Below are 20,393 nucleotides of genomic sequence, written 5' to 3' on the forward strand. Positions count from 1 at the left end.
GTGAACTATCCGATTGATAGAAGAAACCTGGTTAGTTTAAAAAGGAAAGTTTCTGGTAGGAACGATTTTTTTTAAAATAGGGTAGATGTACGATTCGTGGCCAGTACCTTATTTATTTCAATATATTATGTAAATATTCTGGTGTTAATATTATCAAAATTATATAGAATCTTTGCAGAAGCATCGTATATTGGCATCGTTGTCTATTTTTCTTTTACTGCCCCATTATTTTGTTTTAATTAAAAGTAGTTTAGTGGACGACTGATAAGGAAAGCTCAAATCAATATATTTTATACAAGTGTGAATCAAATTTTTTACGCATTTATTTCACATAACATCTATCCTATTTTTAGGAGTTTTCGAAAGCCTTGACGATTCATAGTCGAATGCGTTACCCACTCACCATGTGGGCAGTCCGAATGATCTCGCGCGAACTGCCCACGCATCGAATCCAGCATTCAGAAAAAAGGTCGAAACCGAAGTAAAATTCTGTGTGTGCAATAAACCTTCTCCGGAGGAATCCTGTGGAGGAATTCTTTTATAAGAATGCATAAAGATACACGTGCAAACGTGATCACGGTGGCGAGTATGGCTATTTGGAGGAAACGAGCAATTAAAGAGTCTTCGTTAACGAAATCATTTAACCGAGGTATGTGTGCCTGGCAGTGAATTCGCTGTGTATCCTTGCCGATGAAATTTCTCTGATTTTTCTTGCCTGCACCGATCGGTATGCAAGAATCCGCGGACGTAGCGAAGCAGAGCAGCGAGCATATTTACTGTCGTAGCCAACCGATGCCGATATGCGATTAGGGCGTCGTCAGATCGCAGGTTCTAAGGATGTTCGTTTTAAGGATACGAGGGAACGAAGATGGCCTGGAACAGGAATGGAAGTGGTGACGCAAGCGTCCGATCTGAACAAGGTTCGCGCACCGGAATCGGTGGAGTGTATTGGTGGTTTCATGGACGACGCATCGGTTCAGTCACCACTGCAAATAGCCGAAGCCGACACGGTGAACTGTTCCGAGGAGCAGTGGAAAAGAATCGAATAATAGAGGAAATGCTAAAAGTTGATTTTCAAAAATAGGCATTAGTCAATCGTTGACCTTGCGGATATACGAGCGGCGTTTTTCTATCCAACGATTTAGTCGACTGTTTAAACGGGAAATGATTTGTCGATACGAGTTGCTCAAGTGATTTACGTAGAAACTGTTAAGCCGTTTTGTTTCCTTTCGCTTAATTTTCTATAGTATCGCAGAACAGTCTTGTTTCCTGTATAATTAATTTAGTAGCACGAATGACGCTTTCGTTAGAACGCACGCAGCTGTTGAGAAATAGAAATGAAAATTATGCCGACAAGAATTAACGAACCCGTTGAAATTCAATGAATAACTTTCGCTGTATAAGGGAATTCCTATATGTGTACTTTTGCTTTTACGATCGCGTTAAACAAAAATGTTTGAGTCGAGTGCATATCGCCCACGGATTCTCGTTATTTCTCCCGCGTTGTGATAGGCACTGCGAGAAATCAAAGAAAATCGAACCGTTGAAAAAAATAGCAGGAATAACAAATATCGCGTACCTCTGATTCAAGGTGATACACGAACATAATATGCAAACAGTGGCCGGATGCATCGATGGTAATTTATCCTACTGAATGGATTCGGCCTTCAATGCTAATTCGTCTAGCGAAAGTTACGGGAGTGATCAAAGACGCGTTAGCGATCAAAGAACCGGAACAAAACGTTCTCCGATCGACCTGTTCGAGATCAATGCACGACCTTCCGTACTTATTAACGTAGCAGTGTTATCGAAAGTGCAGAAGTTTTTGCATGGGAACGCCGCGTAAAAGGACCGAAACGAATAACTTTCGTGAAGGCACATATACATATACTCTCGTTCAAAAGTTTGGAGCATGTTAGGATTTCCTCAACAAGGACATTATTAAATATGTTACGCTTTTTTAGGATAAAAGTGTTAGTTAAACATATAAAAGTAAAAGTTACTACTACTTATTGGAACAACTATAATAATTTACAGAAGCGTCTTTACGCAAAAGACATTTTGGAAATTAATTTTGCTTCCGATTCAACATATAATTTTATGCTTCTTGTACAATAAATACATGTTCGTCGATTTTAGATATTGGGCACGGTAAACAATCTGAAACTGTGCACTAGAAATATAAGTGCAACATATCCCAAAAAAAAATCCGCATATGTGAAAAAATTTCTTTCGTCCAAAAAGTAAGCAGATACTCCAAACTTTTGAGCGAGAGAGTATATGTAGTAGTCACGATCGCGTGGGTTCCAATGTGTGGGTAGGCTGGCCTTCAAAGTCCTTCGGTGGAAAAGTAGGGACCAGGATCATCGCATGCGTGGGCTTCCGGTAGGTGGGAGGACTGGATTAAAGGCATCTTACCATTGCGTGTAACTGTACCTACGTTCGTCGAGAAAGTCGCCGCGTGCCATTATCAAATCTTTACTGATTTATGATCCAAATCATTGAGTAGTATACGAAGATGTAGTAATGTGTCATAACAGATGACAGGGAGAGGTATTTTCAATAAAATCATGATGTATGTACAAGGAAATTGAACACAGTATTGAACGTATTATTTTTATTAATTGGATACTTTAGCTTTCTTTTGTTTACGTTCCTCCTTGCGTTCTTGTTTCTTGGTAGCGTCGTGTATCCGCCTCTTCTTGCGAAGAAGCCATACTTCCTTCGCTCTCTGCTTACGACCTTCCATCATACTCTTATACAAATTGCGATGTCTCTTCTTGATCATTCGCTCGCGCAGACGATATTCCTGCCTCTCCAATCGTTTCTGTTCACGTGGATCTTCCTTCGTTACTTCTCCGGCTTTCACTTTCATTTTCTGTAATTCGGAATATATACAATGCAGGGAAAAGTGATAGAATAGTGTGTACATTTAAATGACCAACCTTTTTCAATTGATTCCGTTGCTTTTCTTTCACTTCCGTTTCTGCCATTTCTGTGTCATTTTCAATTTCTTCTTTCTCTTCACTTGCGTTGTCTGAGTCATCTTCGTCCTCTTCTGCTTTTTCATTTTCATTTTCATTTTCATCTGATTCTTCTTCGTCTAACCAGTAAAAGAAAATAAATATCTATCGTTTTTTATTGTACGCTTGAGAAAGCAAATATGTACCGTCTTTAAGTTTGAAGTCAGGATCCATTAATGCACGTTCCTCTGGTGGGATATATGTCTGATCTTGATGGCTATCAAGGAACGGTGAAAGATGCGGCGGGAGCACGCAACCCATTAAGTATTTTTCCACGGGCAACAATTCCCTAGCGTTTACCGAATCGAAAACCCATTGCGGTTGTACATAATACCTGACAGAATACGAATTAGGTAACAAGTTATATAAAAAATTTGGAAAAAATGTCTTTAGGTATTACCTGGAAATATATTGTTTGGACATGCTAGGTCTGTCCACTATCTGATGTGTTATCCTTTCGTCATTTTCATCGAACGTTGCTCCAACGAAGAGCAACTTGTCCCAGGATACTTCAGCTCCGAAGCAACGTAGGATAAAAACTAAAGGCTCTCTTGGTACTTCTCTATTCAAGAATACTCTTAACCCCTTGAAAAGTGTTTTCAATTTTTTTATTTTCTCGATTTCCATCCTAGCTTCCTCCACTTTCGTAGCATCGCCATCCTAATACAATGATTATATTAGCATATGCATAAGAAATAATATGCACTACTAAAAAAAATTATGGCATCACGAATTTTGCATTACACCTAACACATTTTGGGGACACCCATGTGTACCTACATTGACAAATTGATCCATTTCCATTTCTTCGTCCTCTGCATTCTGGGCTGAAGCATCCAGATTCACTAATGGTACATTTAACGCACCTATCCTTTCCGATACGTAAGCTTCTTCATCCACAAGTAACTTTTCACTATTATCTAGAAATAATTTGTTAAAATAAGAAGTGTCACCTGTATATGCGTGAACTTATAAGAAATGAAGCTTACCGATGCTTGTGAGTTTTGGAGGATAATGTAAATTAAGAGTATGGTACAGTCTATAATTTACGAAGCCTAACATTACAATATAAAATTCTACGAATATCGACATGATTTTGAAGTCCACATCCATCTTCGCCTGTGGTTCAAACCCAAAGTGATGTGGCACAATCCAAGTTATCGTTTGTCCTTTGATCTCAGCTTGATAATAATATCCCTTAATGGATACGAACACTTTGCGCAGAGCTTTAGCAGCAACTACAGCATGTAAAAATTCTACCGTCAATCTTCTGCACAATAAAGATTGATCTCTTGGTATGTGACTGAGAGATGGAAATGTGCTGAACAGGAAGCACAGAGTCAGACAATCATCCAGATCTCTAAGTGCATCAATAAATGTTGGATATCGTTCTTTAACGATATGATCTAACTTTAAATTAGGTTGATCCCTCAAGTATCTTTTTACGTCTTTATATTCTTTCATAGCTCTTGCCTTTGCAACTTTCCTGGTAAATACCTGAAGGAATTTATTATGAAAATCATTGTATGATTTCAATTATATTACAATGGTATCAAGAGGATTTACCTTGACTTCTCTTAACTTCCATATTATTGGTTCATGTAGCAAAAATTGAATGTCTTTTTTATGATACAGTATTTTAATACCAGGTTCCCCTTTCTGCGCCCTTTTACGATTACGTGGCTCCCTTGGATATATACCCTTCAATATGCATAGTCGACGAAAATCTTTTAACGTTAGCTGCAATTTCTTTAAAGCAGCTTTTCTTGACATAAACTGTGACCCTTCACCAGATTGATACTAGAAATTTATGAGAAATACGAATTTAAATTTGTTTCGAATTGTTGATAACCTCAAATTATGCGTCAATACAAGTAATTGATCATTACGTGATTTTGACAAATACCTTTTTCTTTCCTATCACGACCATGTTGAATTACAATAATTACACAATTGGCAATAAAGAATTATATGAACATTTATACAGAAAACAGATTATAAAGCGAATCCATGTGCACGTGCACCTCCAAACCTCTATTTTAAAAACAGGAAGTAGCGCTATCTAGTGTAGTGGGCGGAAGCATGGATTTGACAGGTTCCGACATCTCCCCGATATTTCGGCACTTCCGATTACAGTTGTGCAGTTTAACAAAGACGGTTGTCGCTCGTATAAATGACAAATGATTTAAAATTGACTCAAGTTCACGATTAGGTGGTTGATTAACTTCTAAAGAGTGAACTGTTTTGCATCCGACGTTGAAATCAGCTTTCTAAACAATCAACCCAGTTTTTGTTATTTTCATGCGATCGCTGCTGGTCTTTTACAAAGAGTTGTTAGCTTCAATTAGTGACAATAGAACGTTGTTATTTCAAAATTGAAGTATAATTTTCAGAGATCTTTAATAGTAATTGATGAACACCGTACCGTTTCGTAAATGTAACAATTAATTAAGTGTTTCATTCTCATCTTTAAACTGATTTGATTGTCTGATTGATTGATTGAGTGTATAGTATTCCTTCCCAATTTTGATAAATGTAGTGTATGGAAAGTGAATATCATTGTTATTAGTGACAGTGACCCTCCTGTTATTAAGGCTGTACTGTGATGTGGGAGAAGTGAATTTGCAGTCTTCAGCACAAGGTACGATTGTTTATTCAATATTATTGTTTAACTGAGATTGAAATCCACAATATTACAATTTATTTATGATCTTACTATTATATGCATGAAGAGAAATCGTTTATTAGTTTCTAAGCAAAAATGTAAAAGATGACTGAAGTACAACGAAAAAGCAGTAGCTTCCTTACACTCCGCAAAGTGTCATAAGGTATATTCGTAAAGTAAACAACATTATTATGAATAATTACTGTTTCGAAAACGAATGAAATTAGGTTTTTCTTTTTTGTTAATATTTCTCCGACGCAATGAGATATCCAAAAGATTTTTGCTTCCAATATTACGTAATGAACTCGTTAAAAACTGATCTCTGGATCTTTCAAAATTCACATCCCGCTGGTTTGAAATGTGTTTTTACGTATTTTTCAAGTTTAATAAGTATAGGTTTGATTTTCGTTCACGAAGGTTTCCACATAAATATCTAAAAATCACTTTCAGGATTTTTTATCAATCATCCATAAGGGGGTGAAAAGTATATATTTACAATATCATTCAAGTAGCATAACTTAACCACTTGGTCTTTATTTATTAAATATTTTTGTTCTATACATACACGATATATATACACGATAATTATAACACGGATGCTAGTATACAACGGGAATCTTTAAAAGTTCGCGTCCCAGTCGGAAGAATCAACGGGCACTGCTTGATAGTCAGATGGATACGTATCGAAATTTCTCACATCGAGATGATTTCTTATCTATAACAAAGTTAGCTTTGAACGAAGTGCATAAAATTGCGAGAACTTCGCACTTACCTTCGGCACAATGGGAGAATTCATCTTTTGAGCTTGCAACTCTTGCCAGTTAAAATGATTAAACCATCTGAATGCGAATCAAGAATAAATGAGTAAAGATAACAACCGCACTATGCTTCATAAGTATTATATAACATACCTGTGAGTGCGAATATCAGTGATACCACGTCGTAAATAACCGAGTCTATCGAGTGGATTACTTTGCAACAGGGACTTAATGAAATTCTTGGCTGAGCTTTTTATAGTAGGCGGAAAATATGAATCGTCGAAGCCGCGAATAATTTTTTCATACGTGTCCATATCGGATGCATCTTCAAAGGGCGTTCGCTGAAGTAAGATTTCGTACGTGACAATTCCGAGTGCCCATAAATCTACAGCCCTTTAATCAAAAGTAATAATCAGTCTCTGGAAATGATTTGAAAAGCATGCAACCAAAGATTAGGGGAATGCGTACTGATTATAAGGTTTACTTTGAATTATTTCTGGAGCTAAGTATTCTGGTGTGCCTATGAATGTTTTCGTCTTGTATGCTCCGATTCGTTTACTCGATCCAAAGTCGGTCTGCAAGAGAATTTAATGAATCAGCGAACGAACTTTATAATATTTAATGGAAACAAAATGAACTTACAAGCTTGGCGTAGCCTCGAGCATCGATCACGATGTTTTCAGGCTTTAGATCTCTGTAAACAATGCCCATAGAATGGATGTGGTGTAATCCTTCGACGATACAGGCGGTGACGAATCGAGCAGTGGAATTATCGAATCGACCGTTTCTGTACAAAGCCGTTCTTAAATCTCCACCTAAACACGCTTCCAATAAGAAATAGAGATATCTCTTGTCTTTGAACGTTCTGTGCAATCTAAAAGGAATTTACAAGTTCATTGTCTGTAACGATACAGATAAGCTTTTATAAAAGCCAATTCGACTTACTTGACAATGAATGGTGAATTACACAGTTTCAAGTTATTCTTCTCATCGTAAATCATTTTTTGTAAACCATTCACTGTTATCGTGTGTTTTTTCACTTTCTTTCTGGCAAAGCTAACATTAGCCATTGATTTCGTCAGAACCAATTCGACTCGGCCGTAACCACCGGTACCGATCGTTCCCTCACTTTCCAAATCATTTAAAGTCAAATTGATAAATTTTTCATCCCATTTGTCCGGGAGAACTGATTTTTCATGACCACCCCATGTCCTGTTCTTGATCGACTCCAATCCTCCCAGATAATCCATAATTTTTCTAATCGAAAATGCAAATTTCGTTTAGAGAATAACTCTCAGGAGAAGTGACAAAGATTTCTTATATGAAATTTACGATTTTTCTATGGTGTAACATTCTACACCGGGAGCCATCGAGACGATGTTCGTCTTTCGTTGAGATTCCGCAGCATTGCGCAGCGTTTCAGCATCGAAGTATTCACCCTTCTCGAGGATTGCTATCTCTTCTTCCGTTCCGCTCTGTTTGTTCAAAGTGACTTTCGCTCGGCCACCGCTTATGATATAAAACTTTTTTTGTTTATCCCCTGCCCGTATGACGTACGAGTTCGCCGGATAAAATTCCTTGGATAACAGTAAATTTTGTAATCTTGCTTTAATCGGAAAATCGTTGTACACGTACCACCATTATCAAATCAGATATCTTCAAGAGAACCTCCTCCGATAGATCCTTGAATACTTCGATACCTCGTAGAAGCTTCAGATTATGTTCAACCGTTTCTTCGTTGCTTTTTTCCATGATCGCTTTGAACGCTTGTCTTTCGAGTACCCACACTAGCCCGTTTGTGCTTACTGAGGAGAAAAACATAAAAATCAAATACTTCGACGCAACAGGAGTTTGATTGACTATACCGTCGATAGAACAGAGTCTCTTGGTATTGTACAATAAGGCCAACTCTCCAAAAGCTATGCCAGGTCCAAAGCTCCCGTGATACGTAGTCCCCACGTAAATCTCGAACGTCCCCTCCTCGGATATGTACATATGCGATCCTGCCTCGAGTAATGAATAATTTCTCTCAATTTAGATTTTACCCAAAATTGGACTTTCACGATTTTCATATTAATCCATATTGAAGTTCTACGAGTCGCTGATTCGAAAGATAATTACTCACCGACTTCACCTTCATGAATAATTCGCGTGTCGGGTTTCAAGCGTTTTGGATACATCACAGACATCAGCTTTTCAATACGTGCCTCGTCGAGGTCCTCGAAAAACTTGTTGTTCAATATCGCATGTTTTATCAATTGCTTTGTCCTACAAGTTACATTGTAATATCGTAATTGGGGAACTAACTATTGAAATTATCGGAGATAATTTTATAATTAGTAAATTCACTTCTCATCCTTTTGGAAAACCGCGATCGGTTCTTCGGAGGACAAGTTCACGTCACCTATCACCCCGTGTTTCCTTTGGTAAGACAGGTTTCGGTAGTACGCCTCGCTCTCTTTACGCTGCAGCCAGCCGAAATGGAGCTGGTTCCGAAATCCACGTTTGAAACAGATACAACGCATCGTGAACTACCCTATCCACTTTCCCGAACTTTCGAATCGATGAGAATGGTCCGCAGGTGCTGAGTAATTAACAGGTAGGATATTGGCAGACAACTGACATTTAACAATAACGATAACGTCGATCGATTATGCGCGGATGCCACAGTTTCATTGGTTAATAGGTGACCTTAGTAGATGCTCTTGATAAGCGTAATTCTATTGAAAATTTATCAATGCACTTTTTCCGGATGCTTATCAATCGATAGCACTTATATTCTCAAGCTTTCCTATTGTCACGTTACATCTGTGGTAGGATTTTATCGTAGGGAAAGCAGGAGGGCATTTGGAATGAAAGAACAGAGTTTACCAATTCGTATATAAATTTATTATCAATTGATAACGTTAAAATGATTACAAGTATCATTCATCGCAGAGTATCATTTATATTTACTTCTTAATTATTTTACAAGTTCTGCGGAACTCAATATCGTTGGGAACGGGGGGACTTATCGCTGCTGCAGGGATAAATAGAAAACTATTCATCCGAATTGATTAGAGATAACTATAATCTCTTGACTATCTGTACATATACTCTCGTAACAATGTTATCTGTCCCGCTATTGCAATTCTTACATTAATCATTAGTCGGATGAATCACGAGTGGCTGATTATTATTGCACGGTCTCTACCACTTAGAAGTTCGCGTCCCATCCAGATGATTCATCCGGAGGGACGTTGCGATCCGGTGGGTATCCTTCGAAATTCCTCGTGTCGGTTTGATTACGAACCTAGAATATTGTAATGTATTATTTTCATCGTAATTTCATTTTCATTTAAAAAATAAAACTCGTATTGTACCATCGGGACAATCGGCGCAGGCAAAGTTAATCTCTGCAAAGCCTGCCAACTGAATCCGTTGAACCACCTGTGCAAACAGAATTATATCGTTGAAACTGTTTTGTCATAGATCTTTTGTTAGAAATATCTCACTTGTGATCTCGAATATCTTGAATGCCGTTCCTCTGATACCCCAGGCGATCGGAGGGGCTCAGACGTAGCAGCTTTCTGATCATGTTACTAGCGTTCCTGCTGACGGAACTGGGTATTCCGACCACCTCGATGCCTTTCAGAATTTTATTATAAATGGACATGTGGTCGGATCCTCGGAACGGCGGTTTACCCACGAGCAGTTCGTGAGTCAAAATCCCCAGGGCCCAGTAATCCACGGCTCTTTAAATAAATTAGTTTTTCAGTTCACCTTCACAAGTTTGAAAGCCTGTACATATTAAATTGTCTTCATTGTTACCTGTCGTGTCCTTTGTTCAAAATAATTTCCGGGGCCACGTACTCGGGTGTTCCAGCAAAGGTCCACGTTTTGGACGGACCGATTTTTTTACTAAAACCGAAGTCGACCTGAAAGATAATTCATTGTCGCATTTAGGATTATCACATAGATTAGAATCAGTATTTTAATAATTGTAGACATACTAATTTCAAATATCCGCGAGTATCGAGCATAAGATTCTCCGGCTTCAAGTCTCGGTAGACGATGTTCATCGAGTGGAGGTGGTCGAGGGCCTCCACGACGCATCCGATCATGAACTGCGTCGTCGCGTCGTCGAAGAATCTTCTTCTATGGAGAGTTGTCCAAACGTCTCCACCTAGACAGACTTCCATCAAGAAATAGACGTATTTACTGTCCTTATAAGTCTGGTAGAGCCTGAAAATGCAACAGCAAAAATAATGATATTGCTACTTTTTGCACGGAGACATAGAATTATTCTTGAAATTATACCGACTTGCATATGAAGGGAGAGTTGCAGGCTTGCATGATGTACTTCTCGTTCAGTACGTGTTCCTGCTGCTGCTGTTCGACCATCACTTTCTTCTTGAGCCTCTTTAACGCGAAGCTCTTGTCAGAGTCTGATTTCAACGTGACCAGTTCAACCCTTCCGAATCCACCGACACCGAGGGTGCTTATGACTTCCAAATCGGCCAGAGTTACATTAGAGTACTCATGGGACCACTTCTTCAGTGTCAGGGATCGTTTCTGTTTTTCGTACTCAGCTAGCCAATCCTTGTTGCGTATATCGTCGAGGCCTCCCAAGTAATTCATGAAAGAACTGAACGTTCCATTCGCATGAAAAGAATTATTATATTTTAAAATATATAGGAAGATTATTTACTGTAGTGTAAAAAATAGATTGTGACAAGAACTCACTTTCGGTCTAACGTTAAACACTCGACGCCAGGCGCAAGAGCGATGGCATTGGCGTGTCGCCGATTTTCACCGATGTCATCAAACAAAGCTTTTTCCCCAAAGTATTGACCTTTCCCAAGTACTACTAGTTCCTCTTCACCACCGTACTCGGTATCTTTAGTGATCCGAACGTTTCCACCGCTGATTATGAAGAATTTGTCCCCCTTCTCGCCTTGCCGCACTATTTTTGCTTCAGCAGGATAGAATTCCTACCAAGTGGATACGTATTTTCATAATTCTCGATCGAATTTCATTCAAATGGCGTACTTACAACGCGAATGAGGTCAGATATTTTAGAGAGGACCACGTCCTTGGGTTCGGGTAATTTTTGTAAAACGTCGACTTGTCGGAGAAAACGAACATTGCCTTCCAGCCTTTTCTGCGCTGTTTCCATCATTATCGTGAGGAACACGGATCTGTCGAGTACCCAGACTTTCCCACCTTTCTTTACTATAAATTAGATACACAGAAAAATTAATACAGTCAGCTATTAGCAGTTATTCAATATTTATATATATTATTGATATTTACCGCTGATAGATCGCATCCTTTTCGTGTTGTACAATAAAGCGATTTCTCCGAACGCGACACCGGGTCCAAAAGTTCCTTGAAATTTGCTACCCTGATAAATGTCGAACTCCCCTTCCGCCGACACGTACAAATGTGACCCTGAATTATAAAAGAGACTGATGAGAATATGCATTCGTTGTAATAGGTAATGTTTGTAAACGTAAATACTTACCAATGTCCCCTTCACGAATGACTAAAGTACTCGGTAGTACCTGTTTCGGATACATGGCGTCGACCAGCGCTTCCACCTGATTCTCTTCCAGATTACCAAGGAACTCATTCTCCAAAATAGCTTCCTTGATCTGTTGCTTGCTTCTGCGAAACAGCAAAACAATTCCTTTATTACAATACATCATCGTCATACACTATTATAAAACAATTATACTACACGACTTTTATAAATAGGATGACTCGGTAAAAAATATTTATAATTATCCGCTGGTTGTTGATTTCATTGAAGCTTGACAGAAATACATTTGAATTTATTAAAATACAAGGATACATTCACTGCATAATCTATAATCATATAATTCATTTATGTTTTTACAATGTCGTTATTGTATGTAACAGTCAGATTGCNGTCCAAAAAATGTAATAATGTGTGAGACAATTTAGATTATTAAAAGCTGATTGGGTATTTCAATGTTTAAATGAATAAACAAATGATTATCTAAAATACTCTATCTACTAGTAGTCTCATACTAGTTTTTTAAACTGATTCCATAAATATTTTATTTTGCATAATAAATAAGTTCTTACTGACTCAGCTTGAATTATGCGACAATATATGATTTATATATATTGTGAGACAGTTATTTTGTTCCAATACAATATATGCTTTACTTTATGTACATATTGTAATTTTATTTAAATAAATTACTTACTGTTCATCCTTCTCGTAAACGGGGGTAGGGGCGGAAGGTGGTGTCGGGGTCCTACCGATGACACCACCCCTCGGGTTCGCTGGTTCATCGGAACTATCCGAGGCCCTGGTTGCAGGTTCATCATCCGAGTGGTGACTCTGTCTGGGTGGCAATGGCGCCTTGCCTTTCAAATGTGTCGGTGGCCCGGTTCCATTCGACAATGTGGTACCAGGTAAAGGACGGATCTGACATGATTTTAAAAATATTTTAGCGTTTATAGTTCGCTAATTGCCTGGGAACGAGGCTGTGATTTACAGCCAATTTTTCATAGACATTATATAATTAACATTATAATGTAATCACTGTTTATAAATATATTAACAATTTTATGTTGATTCATTCCATTGTAATTATAAGATGTTTAATTTTTTAATATTATCGTATGAGAACGATACTTGATCGTTTTTTTGCTAATTTTTCGTACTTGACATTGAATTAATTTATTGTGCTAAGTTAAAATAGTACTTTTATTTACTTACCACACCGTGAGTCAGATCCGATTCATAATTCGTTGCCACCTGGCTCCTCGTACTTCCATTCTAGGAATGATATTTACCAAACATTAATTTTTAAGCAAAGCAATTTTACACAAGGCGAATCGATGGCGATGATCAATTTGAAATTATGAAAATAAGAGGAAATGATTTTCCGTAATAGTAAATGCACTGTTTTATATTATTTATCGTTATTACGTTTACAATGATCACGCTGCCCGGATCACTGATCTGTGTCACAGGGGTGAGATTAATACTACCCCTCTGTCCCATGATGCTTGGTCTCGGGAAACACGAGAACTTCATCCTATTCTCCTCATCCCACGCATGTCCGAAGCACACTCTCTTTACACCTGAAAGCACACAAGAACGCGTATACCATCAATTCCACTTGCAGTTATCATCGCACGATCGAAGATGCCGCGTTCTAATCTCGCTCGCGTTCCTTATTATCATTAATCAAGATAACGCTTATCGCGTACACCGATAAAGTTCACCACACTTTATTGCTTCCTTTATTATGAAAACCGTCGCACCGCGGATCTTGGTGCGGGCGACCACAAATATTTGATCCGCCGTTCCATCGGCTGTTCTCTTTCTTACCAGTCTCGCGAGTCGAACGAGTGCAACTTGTTATGGTATTCTTTCAAAAATACATACGAGGTACAACTGTTCGGTAATACCTGCGCGAGAGGTCCGCCGAGCACGTGGCACGATCGCCTCAGCTCCTAGTCACATGCTCATGCTAATTATGCTTGATATATTCCGCGCTGACGTCACAATGCATTAGCACGTTCTCACGGTGGAGGATATTCTCGTTCCGCGGCGGTGAAAAATTTCCGCATCGTTGATCCGATTTCATACGTGACGTTTGAGAAACGCGTGTACGTCACGACGCGCTTTATTTATTCGTCGCAACAGGTGCCTCCTTTCCACTTGTCAATTTCAAAACTTCTTTGTGTAAACAAAATTAACGAGTTGGTTTTTATGAAGGTTGTACATTACGATCGGCCCCATTGGTTACGTTCCGAATGCATTTGATAAAATACAAGTTTAGCGGCTCGGAGGAAATTACACTTACAGCTTGAAACTGAGATTTTATCTGATAAGACACTTTGATAAAGCGAAAGTGGAATACGAAACTGGGTGCAAGGTCGAAGTTCGGACAGACACCTCGTAGTCTTTTTACAATATTAAAAAACGTGATTCATGATCAGCCGCATGAGAAGGATCAACTCTATCGTTAATTATAGCATATTAATTCTGCCAGCTGTCAGAACGGTATGTGTAACAGTTAATCTGTTTTCATTTAGTCCATCTAATTTAGAATGAATTCATATCTGTAAAATCTTGAACTTCAATTGTTTGTATCCGCAATTTATAAAAATACAAATAACCCTGACATAGTTTTCAGTTCCACTTTGCTGTATCGTGTTAATCAATAAAAGTCACGTGCTGGAATATCATAAGCACACTTTTCAAATCCGTTTGTTCTGCACCGACTTCCTCGTCGTAAATCAAGAATGAGATTATCTTCAAGGATTCGATGACTCGATGAGAGATCGTTGCGTGTAGGAAGACGGCAAGCGAAGCGAAACGAAAGTGATTAGCATCGAAAGTCTGTGAGTTCACGCCGACGAAAGGAGATTCTCAACGCAATCCGAATTCTCAAATCTAATAATAATAAAAAATATTCAGATATAACTGAATTTATTAATAATGATTAGATTGCAATTTATTAATGATAATATAAGATTACTTGGTAATAATCCTATTATGTAACGATTTATGTATTAATGAACTGAATTTAAATATTCAATTTTTTATCGTTCATAATATATTCATGTCTCTCCAATTTCTAATAGTAATATGCAATATGATAGTAAGAAGATTCTATTTTTTGTTAAAGATCTACTTTTTGTAGCCTCTATACGCCTTGTTCGCAGTTTGTGCAACGTTTCCTGCGTCGTTAGAAGCCGAGCAATTAAGTCGCTCTATGCCATTTGTCTCTTCTCTTTTGCTTTTTCTAGTGCTGTTTCCTGGTTTTGTATAGATATATTTTTTTTTTTTTACATAATCACGAGGACGTTTCACCGCAATGTCGAGTTTCGCAATTTTTCCTTGCACAATACTCGAAGCGAATGTCGTTTTTTAAATTCGCGGAATGAGAAGCATGCGAATTTTGAATAAGATCGGAGCTTAGGAGTAATTGTGGATTAATTTATTGTGATTTCATTCCTGTTATGCCATTGTTTATAATTTTATTATGTGTATTGATGGTAATATTGATTCGAATTGTAAATAATAAATCGAGATGATTTAGAAATCGTAATCGAATCGCTGCTTGACTCATCGCGTTAACAGATCTTTCCGGCTAATATTGGTAGAAATGAGTAAATGATAATTGCTCAGGAAGTGCTAATTGCACTGGATCTTGTATGCAAGAAATGCTTTACATATTCTCAGGTGTTGTTATTAGTACCGAAGTGCCTTCACATTCCTGTCTGTTTCATTCTCTTACATGACATTAGAATTGTTTATCGATGTAATTATCAAAGGATTCCTGTTTCACATATGCACAGAGTCAATAAAAGTTCTCATTGAAATGTATACTGATGTTACAAAAAAATCTTATATAAATGAATTCATCAAATATAATACATCGAATGAAATAAAATAATAATCAATTATTTTGTATGATTATTTTTATCTACTCATCTTGCATATATTATCACACAGTGTATTTCATAGTATTGTACTTTTAGGAAGAGGAATGTTTTTCCTGTTCATAAATCTTTGAAACGATCGTCTCGAAGAATTCTTAAATATTCCGTTTGCAACGATAATATGCGAACGATACGCTGGGTTACAAAACATGTTTCCTTAAATAATACTTGGAATCTTTGTCACAGCTAATCTTAGATAATTAGAGTATTGTTTAAATTAGGCTGCCTGAAAAACATGTGACTAAAAAATTATATTGCAAAAACGCGGATTTTTTTTTTCCACGTACGAAGCTGAAAATTGTGTGCGCTCTACATGAGTCGTGTTTAATCATCGGACTGTATAATCTCACGTGCCTTTGATCACTTTCGAATACGTCAACCGCGATTTTGGTCCCGCGCTTATTAAACATAGCCGACGTTTCTTTTTACTGTATCAATATTTTCGCATCATCTTGTTTGATTCCTCCTTTAATTTAATTACCCTGTTTACTGTGTCTAATCGTTTTATCGCAATCGAATGTATTATCGCGAAACGATTTTCGTAACGGTTGAATTCTCGAATCGTGTCAGCGAATTTTTGCAGTTCGACAAACAGCTTATGCATGATTGAACATCACCCAATTGCACAATGTGACGGGGTTACTTAACAAAATAACCAACATTTGTTTCTCGATACATTATAAAACAGAAATAAGGAAACGTTATCCTTATCGACGTTTCTTTTTGCAGTCGGCATGTGACATCGATGTCTGATCGATTAGATCTTCGCGATAAGAGATTTCCAGGGTTCACCATTTTTACACAAATATTTGGCTAGTTATCAAATTAATATTTACATAAAATGGTCAGAGTATTTTGGACATTGACTGTCAGTGACTCACCTCTCGGGTTGAAAATGGAAGACGTGATTGAGATATGTGTTCAAACTCGACGCAGGCGTCCTTGCGACGTTAGTCCGTCGCGCGGTTTTTGCAAAAGTTACGCGCAAAGTAATTTTCGGAATGACGGCCGAGCTGCACTCGGCGTGAATTCGCACATAAAACTGATGTCTTAAGTTCGACAAAGACGCAGGAATCTTATCTAGCCGATAACAAAGAGACGCAATGTCAACAGGCAGGTACACTCAGGTCGTGTTTTATCTAAGGAGTCTCATTCTCTTTTCATTATTAAGGTCGCTTTTCTCGTTTTGGATTAACAATAATTCTTCCTGATGCTCCAATAAAAGAAACATTCTGAAACCAGTTTCTAGACATTTCGAAATCAGTTTTTTTCATTTTTCCTTATGTCATTTGCTTCTCATTATCTTTTAAGGAATTTATTTCTCAAAAGGCTTTATTGCAAGAGCACGTTTTTCCTTCTTTAATCGAACTGACTTTACGTATCACGCAGTTTCCAAGTATTAATCAGAGTTCCTCGAATGGATAACTTAAGACGATAAAATGGACTTATGAGTAATGAGTTTTTCGACTTATCGCGATTGATGTACAAATGATCTATTTGTTTCCCAAATTCCAGAAGCAGTTATCGTGATTCATTCATTAATTTATGATTGATTTGACTTCGTCTTCTTCGTCAATGTTATCGATCAGACAACCCAAAGCAGGTTTGAGGAAAATAATAAATGGTGCTGGAAAAGTATAATTAACGCGAACGATAAGTGAAGTCGTTAATTGGCGTACAGATTAAACGTCACTGTTCTATTTCCTGATGGACAACAATAGGTATCTGTTTTCCTATTTTCCACTTTCTTATCTTCGAAACGAAGTTGTTATCGCACGGACCCGTTGCTTTTATCGTCCCCACGTCTATCGAACATTACATTTTTACCGTTTTTTACTTTCTTTCTTTCGGCGGTACCCTGCACGTTCACGATGAAACAGCTGTTTTCATACGAGGCTGTCGACATTTTCTCATCAGCCCACATGTAAAAACAATCCGTCCTAACGCTTGTCACGACAGTAAGCCGTGATTCATGAAAAACTCGTGACGCCGGTAAAACTTACAATTGCCCGTACATGGATCATCCAAGTAAAGTAATTCGCGCTCCATTTCATCGGAACGTTACATTACACTCGACTGTTAAAAAGTGACACTGAAGAATTCGCCAGCCACGTGAACGTGAAATGCTTCCAAATCTAATCTCGAGACCTCACGCGATTCATTTGCACGATCAACAGGTAAACAACGATCAACAACAAATCCAATATTTCTTCGTTCGTAAGTATTAGGAATCTTCCAAGTACTTATTGTTTATCAGAAAATCTACCTATTCCAGATTTGTAGCTAAATCAGAAATTATCTTAAATCAAAGATTTTAGTGGTTGTAATTATAGAAGATATCATGTAACAAATCACGCGATAAATGAATAAAACTTCATGTAGTAATTTTAATAAAAAATCAGCATTCTTGAAACTTTTCAATCTTTGATATTAGAATTTGCTGTAGAAAAATTTGGAGAAGTGTTTTGGGAGATAAATCACTGATTAGAATACCTGAGAATTCGTGGAATTTTTTTTATCAATTAAAATAAAAGAAAATGAATGTAAATTGTTCCTAGAAGTTTAATTACATGTGCAGACAGTTCTAAGTAATAAGATGAATGCCCCAATTTCTGCTGAATCTTTATGCACTTTTGTATACTGTATGTTTTTTTTTACATGCTTGATTTTGCTATAAGTATAACTATATTTGTTATAAATATATATTATAAGAAATTGTGACGTTTACCTTAAGTCCTATTAATGAAGTGGGTGTAGGTACTCACTTGAAGCTTCTTCTGCCGAATCTCTTTGGGGTTCCGTCTCGATATAAAATCGATTTCCTTCACGAAACTGTCGAATACAAGCAGCACCACGACACGGTTTCACTTTCGAGATTCATTGTCCGTCACGATCGATTATTCACGATAATTATTAATTAGAAAGGCTCTTTAGCATCCGCTATCAGAAGTAATAGCTTTCATTTTTTATTCGTCACACGTGTATCTTCGCAAGGATTAAAATTCACCGGTGAAATATTCGATCATTCAGTTCAGTCGAGCCTGTCAGTGAAACGAATAATTGTAGATATTGTCGAGTGACTGATAATTGTTTGACATGATGCCCGGGGAGAGAATGCGAACGCGATTGAGTGTCGATCGAAGAACTCGCGATGAATTTTCGTTCGCGGTGTTATCGACAGACCGCCGGTCTCAATACCACTAGCCTGAAAAACACACGCGCTCGTTTTCTATCGCGAGCGTGACAGTGGGGGTACTGGTGATTATTAACGTTTGGCACCTTATCCGAGGCGCCGATTACACGTACGCGCTACCACTCGTAATCAGTAGCAGCGGGTACAATCGAAGATAGTTTCCAAATAAGTTGCGACAGTGACATAAATCTAAATGTCATTTATCAATTGTTTCCAGATAAAACCAGAGTTGTACTGGATATGAGCCGGATATGGAATGAGTTTTAATTGACCAATTCTTGCCTTTGATCCTTTTTGTACATTAAGTATTTAAGAAAGTATATTTATATAAAACAGATTTTCATTGTTTGAATCTTATCGAACATGTTATATATTTTAGATCGATCAACGATCATTTTAACACATCTTAGACGTACATAAAAGAATATTCAATTCCTATGTTATCTTTATTCATATAAAAAATAAATACTCGTCACGGTTTAACATGTAATAAGTTTCATTCTTCTCATCAGTTTCCTCGTTCAATTTTCTTCGTTGGACTTCAGCATGTTCGCGAAGGAACCGGCTTGTCGTTGACTCAAATCGATCGGTGACCCATCCTCAACGATTTTACCTTCATGGTAAACGATCACTCGGTCACAGTCGAGTAACGCTGATACTCGATGCTTAAAACAAACGAAGACAGAGTTGATACATCTGTCCTTTCCAGTTGAGATAAAGAAATTAGAGATAAAATTTCGTTACCGCGATTGCGATCACCGTGCGATTCTCAAACGCAGTCGAAACTGCATTTAGGAGACTCTTTTCCGTGGCTGCGTCGAGCGCACTGGTCGCTTCGTCCAAAATAACAATAGAAGACTTCCTGAGAATCGCTCGCGCCATGCAGAGCAGCTGCAGTTGTCCGGAAGAGAAGTTCTCGCCCCCCTCTTTCACTTCGTAATCTGTTTCGTGTGTTAAAAAAGTATTTCATTCAAGTAGGATATCTAAGATTTATAACTTGCAAATGATATTCATTCTAGGAATCCAAAATTTTATCCATTCTAGTTCGATTAAATGTCTTTAATAAAAAATATAGGTGGTAGATTATTTTTTTATATATTGATAAGTTTTGTAAAATTGATTGAACTGATTTACTTAGTCCTTCGGGATGCGAGGCAACGATGTCCTTAATCTGCGCCAATTCTAAAGCGTTCCACAATTCCCTGTCTTCGTGTTCGGAAAGAGGATCCAAATTTTCTCTAAGGAAGATTACGTTCGATATATTATGAGCCTCTTTA

At 37.7% G+C, this 20,393-nt stretch overlaps 3 protein-coding genes across 3 annotated transcripts in view; all 3 read right to left on the reverse strand.

Annotated features, from left to right (window-relative positions):
* Nucleotides 1-2,602: 2,602 nt before the first annotated feature.
* Nucleotides 2,603-5,067, reverse strand: LOC108625256 (pescadillo homolog). Its single transcript, XM_018025099.2, has 8 exons — nt 4,930-5,067; nt 4,590-4,823; nt 4,013-4,520; nt 3,804-3,943; nt 3,424-3,683; nt 3,170-3,357; nt 2,946-3,103; nt 2,603-2,878 (listed from the first exon to the last, which is right to left on the reverse strand). The coding sequence occupies exons 1-8, from the start codon at nt 4,951-4,953 to the stop codon at nt 2,621-2,623; spliced, it is 1,770 nt and encodes a 589-aa protein (XP_017880588.1). The 5' UTR covers nt 4,954-5,067; the 3' UTR covers nt 2,603-2,620.
* A 1,221-nt stretch (nt 5,068-6,288) lies between these two features.
* On the reverse strand, nt 6,289-8,971 carry LOC108625249 (cGMP-dependent protein kinase 1). Its single transcript, XM_026813800.1, has 11 exons — nt 8,796-8,971; nt 8,576-8,714; nt 8,312-8,453; nt 8,082-8,251; nt 7,779-8,023; nt 7,392-7,703; nt 7,089-7,320; nt 6,915-7,021; nt 6,600-6,839; nt 6,461-6,527; nt 6,289-6,403 (listed from the first exon to the last, which is right to left on the reverse strand). Exons 1-11 carry the CDS (start codon nt 8,969-8,971, stop codon nt 6,308-6,310), a joined length of 1,926 nt encoding a protein of 641 aa, XP_026669601.1. The 3' UTR covers nt 6,289-6,307.
* A 341-nt stretch (nt 8,972-9,312) lies between these two features.
* The window catches only part of Sur (Sulfonylurea receptor), a 20,877-nt gene continuing 9,796 nt past the window's right edge, over nt 9,313-20,393 (reverse strand). The window contains exons 28-44 of the mRNA XM_026813801.1: nt 20,251-20,386; nt 19,861-20,057; nt 19,640-19,781; nt 13,680-13,826; nt 13,396-13,550; nt 13,183-13,242; nt 12,665-12,888; nt 11,953-12,095; nt 11,742-11,879; nt 11,482-11,660; nt 11,172-11,419; nt 10,750-11,073; nt 10,439-10,670; nt 10,257-10,363; nt 9,941-10,180; nt 9,809-9,875; nt 9,313-9,738 (exon numbers count right to left, since the gene is read on the reverse strand). Coding sequence (XP_026669602.1) covers nt 9,643-9,738; nt 9,809-9,875; nt 9,941-10,180; nt 10,257-10,363; nt 10,439-10,670; nt 10,750-11,073; nt 11,172-11,419; nt 11,482-11,660; nt 11,742-11,879; nt 11,953-12,095; nt 12,665-12,888; nt 13,183-13,242; nt 13,396-13,550; nt 13,680-13,826; nt 19,640-19,781; nt 19,861-20,057; nt 20,251-20,386 — 2,835 coding nt within the window. The 3' untranslated portion in view covers nt 9,313-9,642. The remainder of the gene's footprint in view (nt 9,739-9,808; nt 9,876-9,940; nt 10,181-10,256; nt 10,364-10,438; nt 10,671-10,749; nt 11,074-11,171; nt 11,420-11,481; nt 11,661-11,741; nt 11,880-11,952; nt 12,096-12,664; nt 12,889-13,182; nt 13,243-13,395; nt 13,551-13,679; nt 13,827-19,639; nt 19,782-19,860; nt 20,058-20,250; nt 20,387-20,393) is intronic.

This window comes from Ceratina calcarata, unplaced genomic scaffold, assembly GCF_001652005.2.
Source record: "Ceratina calcarata isolate Rehan_Ccalc_2016 unplaced genomic scaffold, ASM165200v1 scaffold350.2, whole genome shotgun sequence".
Lineage (NCBI taxonomy): Eukaryota > Metazoa > Arthropoda > Insecta > Hymenoptera > Apidae > Ceratina > Ceratina calcarata.

Bases quoted from the DNA above. Each gene is read 5' to 3' on its own strand.
- LOC108625256 (XM_018025099.2), bottom strand. From the start codon at position 4,953: ATGGTCGTGATAGGAAAGAAAAAG. The intron at 4,521-4,589 runs GTAAATCCTCTT...AAATTCCTTCAG, and splicing joins GGAAGTTAAGAGAAGTCAAG to GTATTTACCAGGAAAGTTGC. The intron at 3,944-4,012 runs GTAAGCTTCATT...AATTATTTCTAG, and splicing joins TCCAAAACTCACAAGCATCG to ATAATAGTGAAAAGTTACTT.
- LOC108625249 (XM_026813800.1), bottom strand. From the start codon at position 8,971: ATGCGTTGTATCTGTTTCAAACGTGGATTTCGGAACCAGCTCCATTTC. The intron at 6,528-6,599 runs GTATGTTATATA...ATTCGCATTCAG, and splicing joins ACTGATATTCGCACTCACAG to ATGGTTTAATCATTTTAACT. The intron at 6,404-6,460 runs GTAAGTGCGAAG...ACTTTGTTATAG, and splicing joins ATTCTCCCATTGTGCCGAAG to ATAAGAAATCATCTCGATGT.